This window comes from Schistocerca cancellata, chromosome 2 (genome assembly GCF_023864275.1).
Source record: "Schistocerca cancellata isolate TAMUIC-IGC-003103 chromosome 2, iqSchCanc2.1, whole genome shotgun sequence".
NCBI lineage: Eukaryota > Metazoa > Arthropoda > Insecta > Orthoptera > Acrididae > Schistocerca > Schistocerca cancellata.
This window is the reverse complement of record NC_064627.1, coordinates 225,877,661-225,890,048: the sequence shown is the minus strand read 5'-3', so window position 1 is coordinate 225,890,048 and position 12,388 is coordinate 225,877,661. Positions and strand designations below refer to the sequence as shown.

The window sequence follows — 12,388 nt, the reverse complement described above, 5'->3', positions numbered from 1 at the left end:
ATAGGCCATGAGTCCACTACACACAGGAGGCATCTACAGGGGGGAGTGGGGACTGTGTGGTGTGGACTGGGTGGTTTTCTAGGTTAGAGGGCCTTGGGGAAAAACAGAAAGGACTTCAGTTTCAAAGGGTGCAGGTTGAACACAGGAAGAATGTAGATCTAGAAACCATCATTATAACAGTTGTAAATTATTGTAGCAATGTTGGGAAAGTACTAGAAAGCACTTATGCTCAAATCATTATAGGCATTGAAAGCTGGCTAAAGCCAGAAATAAGTGCAGCTTAAACTGTTGGCGACGGTGTGTTTGTTGTTGTGAGAAGTAGTTTATCTTGCAGCAAAATTGAAGTAGGTAGTTCCTGTGAGTTAGTATGAGTAGAGGTCATTCTTGGCAACCAGAATAAAATAATATTTGGATCCTTTTACCGACCTTCCAGTGCTGAAAGGTTCAAAGAAGACTTGAGTCTAATTTTGAACACATACCTGACTCATACAATTATAGGTGGTGGTGACTTCAATTTACCCTCGATATGTTGGCAAAAATACATGTTTAAATCCAGACATACATAAAAAGCATCATCCAAAATTGTGCTAAGTGCATTCTCTGAAAATTATTTTGAGCAATTGGTTCATGAGCCCACTGGAATAGTAAATGGTTGTAAAAACGCACTTGACCTCTTGGCAACAGATAATCTGAGCTATAACAAGCATCAAAATGGGTAGAGTGATTAGTGAATACAGGGCTGTTGTAGTGAGGTCAAATACCGCAACTCCCAGATCCACTAAAAATAAACAAAAAATATATCTATTCACAAAAGCAGACAAAAATTCTGGAGAGACAATCCCCACTCCTTCCACATTAACAATGTAAGCGCAGATCACGTGTGGCTTGAATTCAAAGTAATAGTGTCAACTGCAATTGAGACATTTATACCAAATAAATTAACAAATGATGGAGCTGATCTCCCATGGTATACGAAACATGTCAGAACACTGTTGCAGAAACCACAAAAAATGCATGTCAAATTTAAACAAACTCAAAACCCCAAGGTTGGAAAACTTTTATAGAAGCTCGTAATTTAGCATGTATTCCAATGCGAGATGCTTATAATAGTTTTCACAACGAGACTTTGTCTTGAAACCTGGCAGAAAATCCAAGGAGATTCTGGTCACACATAAAATATGGCAGCAGCAAGACACAGTCAATACCTTCTCTGCGTGATAGCAATGGAAACAGTATTGATTACAGTGCTGTACACGGCCTTCCGAAATTCCTTCATCAAAGAAGACAAAGTAAATATTCCAGAATTCGAATGAAGAACAGTTGTCAATATGACTTAGAAATAGATATTCTTGGAACAGTGAAGCTGCTTAAATCACTTAATAAAAGCAAGTCTTCCAATCCAGGTTGTATACCAATCAGGTTCGTTTCAGAGTATACTGATGCAATAGCTCCATACTTAACAATCATATATAACTGCTCACTTGACAAAAGATCCATACCCAAAGAGTGGAAAGTTGCAGACATCACATCAATATTCATGAAAAGAAATAGGAGTAATCCACCTAATTACAGGCCCATATCATTAACATCAATATTGTGCAGGATTTTGGAACATACATTATGTTTGAACATTATGGATTATGTTGAGGAAAATGATCTATTAATACTTAGTCAACATGGATTTAGAAAACATAGTTCTTGTGAAACACGACTAGCTCTTTACTCACATGAAGAGTTGAGTGCTATCGACAAAGGATTTCAAATTGATTCCATATTTCTAGAATTCCAGAAGGCTTTTGACACCATACCTCACAAGCAGCTTGTAATCAAATTGTGTGCTTATGGAATATCATCCAAGTTATGCAATTGGATTCATGATTTCCTGTCAGAGAGGTCACAGTTTGTAGTGATTTACAGAAAGTCAGCAAGTAAAACAGAAATGATTTCTGGCATTCCCCAAGGTAGTATTATAGACCCTCTATGTACCTTATCTATATAAACTATTTAGGAGTCAATCTGAGCAGCCATCTTCAGTTGTTTGTAGACAATGCTCTAGTTTATCATCTAATGAAGTCATTGTTTAATATTTTTTTGTGGGATCTAAAATTTAAAAACCTCTCTCACACCGGCCTGATTTAGCTTCACTGATCAGGATAGTAAAAACATGTGTATGTTAAGGGAATTTTCATTCACAAAGCAGGCTTATCACATTCACACAGTTCAATACTGTTCTATCCTGATTAAATTGAGCTTAACTTAAATTCCATATGGCAGTGAAGCCATTTCGAAGTCTCGGTGCGACGAAAATTGTCAGTCGATCTCCTGAAAAAATTTTTGTAATAATTATTAACTTTCGGTGATCACATGGGGAAGACCGGAGATATGCAGGTAAGACCGTGTTAGCCTATTTATTTGAAGTAACTGGATATCTTGAGCATACAAAACGGCAGGTTCAGTCAGTGTAAATCAGACGTTACCCACTGATCCCGTGCAACACAGCGTAGTAAGCAGACACTGTCAATAATAATCAGTTAAATAATACGCGAACACACTTACTTTGGTTTAGTTCATGTATTAAATTCCTTCTCATACAGTATCTCATCAAGATGGCGACTAGCTCAACAATACATACATATACATCCTCCTTCTTTCACGACTAATTGGCAAGCATTCCTTCATTCTTTTCATAAGAGAAAACATAGATAGCAGAGAAGCTATTCCACGAAGGGAATGGATGCTCCAAGGAATAATTGGGCTTGAAACTACTTTGCATTGATAATCGGTAAGATAAGAAGAGATATTTCGAGATATGTACTGAGTTATATAATTTATAAAATGTCTGAAAATGTTGCGGAGAGACAACCTGCAAGAGACATTACAATTGGAAGATCAAGACCAATTGCAAAATGACTCAGATACAATATCTGTATGGTGCAAAAATTGGCACTTGAGGCTAAATAATGAAAAGTGTGAGGCCATCCACATGAGTGCTAAAATGAATCCATTAAACTACCATTACATGATAAATCAATCAAGTCTAAAGGCCATAAATTCAACTAAATATCTAGGAATTACAATTACAAATAACTTAAATTGGAAATAACACATAGAAAATGTCATGGGGAAGGCAAGCCAAGGACAATGTTTTATTGGTGGAACATTTAGAAGATGCAACAGATCTACTAAAGAGACTGCCTACACTAACAACTGTACATCCTCTTTTGGAGTACTGCAGCGTGGTTTGGGATCCTTACAATATAGGATTAACAAAGGACATTGAGAAAATTCAAAGAAGAGCACCATGTTGTGTATTATCAAGAAATAAGGAAGAGAGTGTCATGGACATGATACAGGATTTGGGGTGGACATAATTAAAACAAAGGCATTTCTCATTGCGGCAGGATCTTCTCATAAAATTTCAATTGCCAATTTTCTCCTCTGGATGTTAAAATATTTTGTCGATGTTGACCTACACAGGGAGAGATGATCATCGTAATAAAAGAAGGGAAATCATAGCTCGCATGGAGAGATACAGGTGCTCGTATTTGTGGAGTAGCTATGTACATATAGACCTTAAGATACCAATACTTACCTTGAAACAACAGGTATTTTTTCTGCATAGGGGAGTATTTCAATACAAATAAACTTTGTTTAATGAACATTTGATGAACAGTGAGCTTATGAAAATAAATTTCAGATGTATGTAAAATTCTTAATATTTCTCACTTCACTCTAAAAATGATTTCCACAAAACATATTATAGATACATCATGTGCAAATTTGTCATGCCATAAGTGAGTTTGTTAAATTCTAAAGCAAAACAATAGAATATTAGCAAAAATTACATATTAAGTTGATATCAAAAATATTGCCTTGAACGAAACTGATGGAAATTTCTATCTTTTAATACTCATGCAAAATAAGTCATACCTGCCCATGCATTCCAGTGTTGCCTCAGTAATATCATAAGTAGGTAAAACAATATCCATTGTATCGTCAGAACCACACCAAGAAAATACTGGCACTTTCGGACCCTTTTCAGTGCTGACAAGTGGCCAGTCTCCTAGGTTCATGAAAAATTCCAGATCTGGAAGAACTACTTTACGTGCCAAAGATAATAATATGGCATCCATGAACATCTTGAAACCAACATATTTGCCATAACATTTTCTGTATATCTAAAACAACAACAAAAATCTAAAAATACTAGGTTCTATTATTTCATGTACCTTGCTTAAAAAGGAAGAAACAGCAATACCTCATTATCTTTAATGACATAGTTACAGAGGCTAGTGCTGCCTGGACTGTCATACTTTTTAAGAATGCTTCTTCTGACTTCAGTGAGATTCACATTAGGAAATGGCTTAAGATCTTCTGTAATCTGTTCATATTCTCTTTGACAGCCAAACTTGGTTAACCACTCAGAAATAGATTCAACTGGACAGTAACAGTCCTCAGCAAAGATGGGCCCTGGAGAAAAGACATTCATGTTCTTATTTTCTTCCTTTTTATCACAGAAATACCATATACAAATGCATAGCTATTCTCCTCATACACTGCATTTAGCCTCTCATTGGCATTGACACAGTTCAAAATATTAATCACCACAGACACTACTTTCAGCAGTGTTTGAAACGCTTCATGTCAGAGAGATAATGGAATGATATGAAAAGAATAATAATAGTCAAAACATAGAGAAGGCACTTAAAACCAGACAGGCACACTGAAAAAAGACTGCTAGATATTATTTTGCTTTTGGAGTAAGTACTTAATCAGACACAGACATAACACACAAAAAGTTTCACATTTGCATAAGTCACTCATGGCCACTGTCCTCTCTGGACACCAATACACAATGAAGAGAGACACTTGGTAAAGTAAACACACAGTGATCCTTCACGAGAAAACTAAATGGAGGATTGTAATTTGAAACTGTATTAGTCTTTTTCTCTCATCAATCAATTAAATTTCATTCTGCCACTATCTCTTTGTTGTTCTTCTAACACCACACAGTCTCTCCTGACTCTCAAGCAAAAGTAATACCATTGGCAGGAAAGATATTGCAGAGAAAGGCTTACCCAGAAAATGAGAATTGGTTGCAAGAGGAACTGCACCCTGTAACATTAGAGATACAGAATGTTTCCTATTCTTGGTGTTTTCTATATTAAACATACATCCATCACACATAATGTAACCCTAAAGGATCAAATGAAAATAAAACCAAATTAAATTGTTGAAGAAGTCTCTCATTATATAGGAATATAAATAGAATGATACGGATTGAAACTCTTCCTGTCAAAAGGGCAACTTGTGTAGCCTCAGTGACTACTGCAGCAGAATTGTCTTGGAAGACCTGACACAAAACCCAAAGAAATTCTGGTCATATGTAATGTTGCAGATCTCTCAAACACAAAACTGTTACCTTTTAATTAGAAGAAAGCATAGGTTAAACCTCTATGCAGAAGCGTAGCGGAAGTGATTTACAAAGCTGCCATCCAATATCTTTGAGACAAATCTGTTACAGAACCTTAGAACATTTTCTGAGTTCAAATAAAATGAGGCATTTTGAATAGAATGACCTCCTCCATGACAACTGACACTGTTTTGAAAACAATGATCACATGAAACCCAACTTGCACTTTTCTCACAAGGCATCCTGAAATCCATGGATCAAGGAATTCTGGTACGTACAATATTTCTTGACTTCCAAAATGCACGTCACTCAGTACCATGCTGATCTTTGTTAACAGAAGTGAGATCAAATGGCGTATCAAATGAACTTTTGGTTTGGATTGAGGATTTCTTGGCAGTGAACATGCAGCATCTTATCTAGGACGGAGAGTCATCAACAGACATAGGAGGGGTTACAGGCATATCCAGGGAAAATGTGTTGGGATCCTTTCTATTCATGCTATATATTACTCCCATGGCACACAATATTAAAATAACCTTAGACTTTTTTTACAGGTGATACAGTTACTTATAATAAAGTATCACATGAAGAAAATTTCAAAAATATTCATTCACACCTTGATAATATTTCAAAGTAGTGAAAAAATTAGGAACTTACTTCAAAAGAGCATAAATTTGAACCTGATTGGTTACTCTGTTATCATACATATAAAACACAGTATATATGTGTATGTCTGGGATCTCCTCCCAAACCCCTGGATCGATTTCAGCCATATTTGGTCTTACCAGTATCAGTAATGTGAGGTTTATAAATTCCTAGCCCCAATAGGAGCAGAGACATGGACAAAAACGTGTTCTTCCCAGCCCTTGGCATGTAGGCTGCCCTGCACAACTGTCATGTGGTGTGGGAACAGTATAAGCCAGTCAAATCAAATTGCTTTGCAGGGTAGCCTACATCTCAGGGGGCAAGGAACGGTTTTCCAGGCACTGCCATGTAAGCTGTCCTGCATGACAGACGTGTTGTGTTGTGTTGTGTTGTAGTAGCACTGGCCTGCTTTATTGGTCTCCTTTGCATGGCAGCCTGTATTTCAGGGACAAATAGATCATTTTCAAGCCTCTGATGAGTAGCCTGCCCTACATGACAAGCTAGTTGTGGAAGTAGCTGCTTTATTGAACTGCATTGCAAGGTTTACATGTGCCAATGAGTATGACTGGGGACAGGCTGAGATGGATACAGGAGGGGATGGACAGAGTGAAGGTGAGGAGGAAATGGACAGAGAGAGGGGAGGTGGGGGGAGATGCATGAGAAATGTGGAAGGTGTACAGGGGCAGTGGGCAGGTAGAAAGGGAAGAGACGAAGGCAGAGATGGAAAGAGAGAGGTGGATGAAGATGTGGTCAGAGGGGGGTGTGTGAAAGATATGGTCAGAGGGAGGAAGTGGAGGAAACGGACAAAGATAGGGGGAGGAAGAGAGAGAGAGAGAGAGAGAGAGAGAGAGAGAGAGAGAGAGAGAGAGAGAGAGGTTGGAAGGTTGGGTAGACACACAGAGGGAAGAAAGGCACACAGAGAGAGGGAGGAGGAGGTATGTTCAATATTAAGTGTTGAACACATGAAGGGGCAAGCCTCGGGAAAAAGTCTAGTTCTTAAAATAAAGTAAAAATAGCAACAAGCCGCTGTTAATAATGCTCTTTAATAAGAACAAATAAGCACAATTACAGTTTTGAACCAAGAGGTTCTTCATCTGGTGACTGTTTACATTTAAAACTACATATAGCTTATGCTGTATGTATGATGTTTGCTATTTTCATTGTGGTAGTGCTGCCATTGAGAATTCTGCCTCTTTTTATAACAGTGTTGACTGCTTTTGAAGAAGTGCATATTTCACTGAACGGCAGGCAAGATTTAACACTTCCCTGGAATTGGAAGACATGAATAATGTGTGTGTGTGTGTGTGTGTGTGTGTGTGTGTGTGTGTGTGTGTGTGTGTGTGTGTGTGTGTGACAGATGCCAACTATTAAAATAGACTGATTAAAAAGTTTCAAGAAGCTATATAAAGTGAAGAAGATAGTGCAGCTACTTATGTATCTCTGAGAAATAGGTGCAGGGAAAGGTCATGTCCCTAATCTATGCACTGATAGTTAAATTGCATAAAAAGCAGGTGCTCGAGTTCATATTTTAGTTTAGCACATTGGTTTAATCAGACAGCAATGTCCATTTCAAACATACATCACACAGAGACACTGCATTAAATGGCAAGTGATACTCAAAATGAGAGAATGGTGGAAGATACAACAGAACATATTTCTCTCACTTCACTCTTGACAATTTTTAACAGAAAATACTTGCAAAGTTCATTTCCATAATAATCATTTTTGTTTATTATAAACTTTCCATTATTCGCTGCATAAGACTTAAGTAAACTAAACTCTTTCGGCATTATCCACTACTTTTTGTAAAGAAATCAGTAGTTTACCTACGATTGTTTCATTGTTTATGTATTAGAGAATATCACTAATTGTGCACTTGATTACAGCTTCTTGCTTTAGGAGGTCACCAATTGTAACGCTGTTCCTGTACAACAGCGTGTAAAAAATTGGGAAGAATTTTTTTTAATAAACACATCAGTACCAAGACCTGAAAAGAGGTTCAACAAGAATATAGTCAAGAGAAAAAAATATTCAGGACTCATATGGGAATTTAGATGCACCTTCTCATTGGAAGAAAGCTTGTTTGGAGAAACTAAGTGACCCAAGATCAACTTTGGCTTTGGAATAGTGAAAATATGGTGAGTAAATGGGCTTTTGTTAGACCTCTGAAGTTCCCAGCACATTGTGTTACAAGAGAATTTCATCCCTCATTAAGTAACGTGCCAAAATACTGGTTTCTGTCTGCATGCAGGTACTACTTCTATCATCAGCAACCAATCTGTGTTGGACTGCTCTACATCTGTGTAAGTAAATATTGCAAATTTATTTTATGGACTCCAGTGCATATAAATTTAAATTTTGTGATAAGTTTGGTATTCAGATTTTTGATTAATTCCATTTCCTTAAGTCTCATCTCACTTAGCTTCTATGGAATGAACATTAGCATATCTTTTCTTTTGTAAATATTATAATGTATTTTTTTTCTTTCATGGAATGGTCTATATCCCCAAGAATATCCTCACTATGCTTAGAAGGAACAAAAAAATATATATCAATCTTTAACATCAGTTCTCAGTGACACCTCATCATAACCCTTATGCTTTCTTTATTACCAGCCAACCAATCAATGACTCAGAAAATATTATATGACAGAATTAAAAGTGCTCTAGTAACACCAATCCATAAAACTGTAGCAAGCAAACAGACTTTCCGTCCTTCCAGTCTTTTGCAAAGTGGTTGGGAAAGTGAGCTATGGTATAATACTGATGTTAACTGAGCAGAACTTGTTAACTGTTTCTTTGTTTGCTTTTCATAGATGATTATCCACAATAAAGTGCCTGTGGAGCTAAACAAGAAAACTTACCTAGTTAAGATAGTTGATGACTTTGCCAAAACCATTAATTGCATGGATCACCAAAGTTCCACTTAGCAGACTAAAGTGGATGGAATCTTACTTTCATAACAGCAACCAGAGGATCTCATTGATAGATATTCACAGGCATGAAACTAATAACTGAACATTACACATCGGGACCAACATGGGTCAGTACTATGCCCTCCCTTGTTATGAACCCATGAATGTAGTTCAAAGGTTGGTTGGTTGGTTGTTTTGGGGAAGACCAGACAGCGAGGTCATAGGTCTCATCGGATTAGGGAAGGACAGGGAAGGAAGTCGGCCGTGCCCTTCGAAAGGAACCATCCCGGCATTGGCCTGGAGCGATTTAGGGAAATCACGGAAAACCTAAATCAGGATGGCCGGACGGGGGATTGAACCGTCGTCCTCCCGAGTAATTATTGATGCATCAGTGCTCTGGACAGAAACCTGAGATGTGGATGTCTCTCTTGTTGTTCGTATGTAGTGATTTGTTAAGACAGACTGGAGGGGGGGATCGATATTCAAGCTGTGATTAAGCACAGGGTTTGAAAACAAAGGAAATTCATGCCGATTTTCAGAACACGCTGGGGGGGGGGGGGGGGGGGCACTGCTCCTTTATATTCAATTGTTTCCAATTGGAGAAACTAGTTTCAATTTGCTCGGGACAGTTTAGGTGATGATAGTGGTCACCTAAGATGTACCATTGCCCCAGAAATTATTACAAAAGTGCAAAAAATGGTCAAGGGGGAATGCTGACTGAAAGTGTGAGAAATTGCTGTAAGAATTTCATGTGGGCATTCACATTTTAATAGTCAAACTGGATATAACAAAATTATCTGCTAGATGGTTGCTGCAACTCTTAACGCACAATCAGAAACACTTCAGAATGGGAATGTCTGAACAACGTTTGACCTGTTTACAGAGCAAATAATACAACTTTTTGCACCAGTTTGTGACCACAAATGAAACTCCACCACTATACTCTGGCCACAAAATGACAGTAAAAACAGTGGAAATATGTTGATTCACCACCACAAAAAAAAAAAAAAGCAAATGCAACACGGTTAGCCAGAAAGGTCATGGCATCAATTTTCTGGGATGCAAAATGGATTCTGCTATTAGTTATCTTCCCACTGGCCAAACAATTACAGGACGATACCACACTAACCTTCTGGACCAACTACAGCAAAAGATATGCAAAAAGGGCCAGGTTTGGAAAGGAAGAAAGTCATCTTTCATCAAGACAATGTCTGCCCACACACAAGTGCTTTTGCCATGGCAAAAATACATTAAATAAGATACAAATTGCTGCCAGACCTGCCTTATTCACCTCATTTGGCTTCATCAGACTTTCATCTCTTCCCCAAAAACAAAATTTTCCTCAGTGACAGATTATCTTCAAACAAAGAAATGACAGCTGAAGTTGAAAGGTATTTTGTAGGCCTGGAGGAATCTAATTTTCGATATGACATCAAGGCATTGGAATATCGCTGGACCTAGTGCATTTGTGTACAGGAAGACTACATTGAAATATAAGAAAAGATCCACTGGGACAAGTCGTTCCTTTTTCCGATAACTTTTTCAACTTTTCAAACTACTGTTATACACACACAATCTTCCAATGATTTTAAGGGTGATTCACAAATAGTAATGTTTGCTGATGACACAAGCTTACCAATTAAGGTTCCAAACTCAACCTAAACAGGCAGAGCTCAGGGCTACAAGTGGTTTAGTGTTACAAGTTTAAATCTTAATCTCACAAATATTCATATTATGCAGATTCAAACAAGCAATAATGACCTGTCACCACCAGAAGCAGACACTAAATGTCACACGTCATATGAAACACAGTGCATAAAGTAATTCCTAGGGATCATGTGGGATAACAATTTAAAACAAAATCCATACACAGATAAACTAATCAAGATATCTGCTTCAGAGGTTTTGCCCTAAGAAGCTTTTGTCATTAGGTTGACCAAATGCAAAAGTGTGTTGGCTTATTTTGGATATTTTCATTTGCTGATGTGTACTTAAAGTAAATGAAGTGTTTATTTAGCAGATAGATAAGAGCATATCTTGCAGAAGCCTTTAAACAAATTTGGAATTTTCACGGTAAATGATAAAAGCCAATCAGTTGCAGAATAAAGATTTATTGAAATCCTTGACCACGGTTTCGGTATATCTAAATATACCTTCATCAGAAGCAAAAATACACCTGAACAGGAAGACACCTTCATTAGCAAAAAATTTAGCAACATAACTGAGATAGAACACTTATAGCTTTAAGTAACCATGAAAAATACCAAAGTATTACAAGCACAAAAACTTTTAGTCACTTACTAAAATCACATCCTGCAATGGAGATGCATAAAACAATAGTGCCAAAAGTGTTGTCAGTAGTTAAAATTAAAATATCACCTCCATCTGTACAGCATAAATATAAAGAGATGGTCAACATGAACATGGAATACTGTCAGTACTCAGCCTGTGAACCAGCATGAAGAGGGTGTGGGAGCACTAGGGCAGACAATTTCATTGAGAGAGGGCACTTATCGTATGCATGGGACACTCGTGCACATTAAAAGTGTCCTCTCTCAGTCAAATTGTCTGCCCTAGTGCTCCCATACCCTCTTCACATTAGTCAACAGGCTAAGTACTGATATATGCTGTGTTCACATTGACCATCTCTTTATAATTATGCTGTACAGATGGAGGTGATATTTTAATTTTAACTACTGACAACACCTTTGGCACAATTGTTTTATGCATCTCCACTGCAGGATGTGAATTTAGTAAGTGACTAAAGCTTCCTGGCAGATTGAAACTGTGTGCCAGACCGAGACTCGAACTTGGGAACTTTGTCTTTCGCGGGCAAGTGCTCTAGCATCTGAGCTACCCAAGCACGACTCATGCCCCATCCTCACAGCTTTACTTCCGCCAATACCTCATCTCCTACCTTCCAAACTTTACAGAAGCTCTCCTGCATGCCTTGCACGACTAGCATTCCTGAAAGAAAGGATATTGCGGAGACATGGCTTAGCCACAGCCTGGGGGATGTTTCCAGAATGAGATTTTCACTCTGCAGTGGAGTGTGCACTGATATGAAACTTACTGGCAGATTAAATCTGTGTGCAGGACCAAGACTTGAATTCGGGAACTTTGCCTTTCACGGGCAAGTGCTCCACCATCTGAGCTACACAAGCATGACTCATGTCCCGTCCTCACAGCTTTTCTTCCGACAGTACCTCGTCTCCTACCTTCCAAACTTTACAGAAGCTCTCCTGCGTACCTTGCAGGACTAGCACTCCTGAAAGAAAGGATATTGCAGAGACTGGGGGATGTTTCTAGAATGAGATTTTCACTCTGCAGTGGAGTGTGTGCTGATATGAAACTTCCTGGCAGATTAAAACTGTGTGCCGGACCGAGACTCTGTTCTGGAAACATCCCCCAGGCTG

At 38.1% G+C, this 12,388-nt stretch overlaps 1 protein-coding gene across 1 annotated transcript in view; it reads right to left on the bottom strand.

Moving 5' to 3' along the window:
- The window catches only part of LOC126161555 (protein O-glucosyltransferase 2-like), a 109,229-nt gene that overhangs the window by 25,960 nt on the left and 70,881 nt on the right, over positions 1 to 12,388 (bottom strand). The window contains exons 3-4 of the mRNA XM_049917491.1: positions 4,259 to 4,470; positions 3,931 to 4,178 (exon numbers count right to left, since the gene is read on the bottom strand). Of these exons, the coding sequence (XP_049773448.1) occupies positions 3,931 to 4,178; positions 4,259 to 4,470 (460 nt within the window). The remainder of the gene's footprint in view (positions 1 to 3,930; positions 4,179 to 4,258; positions 4,471 to 12,388) is intronic.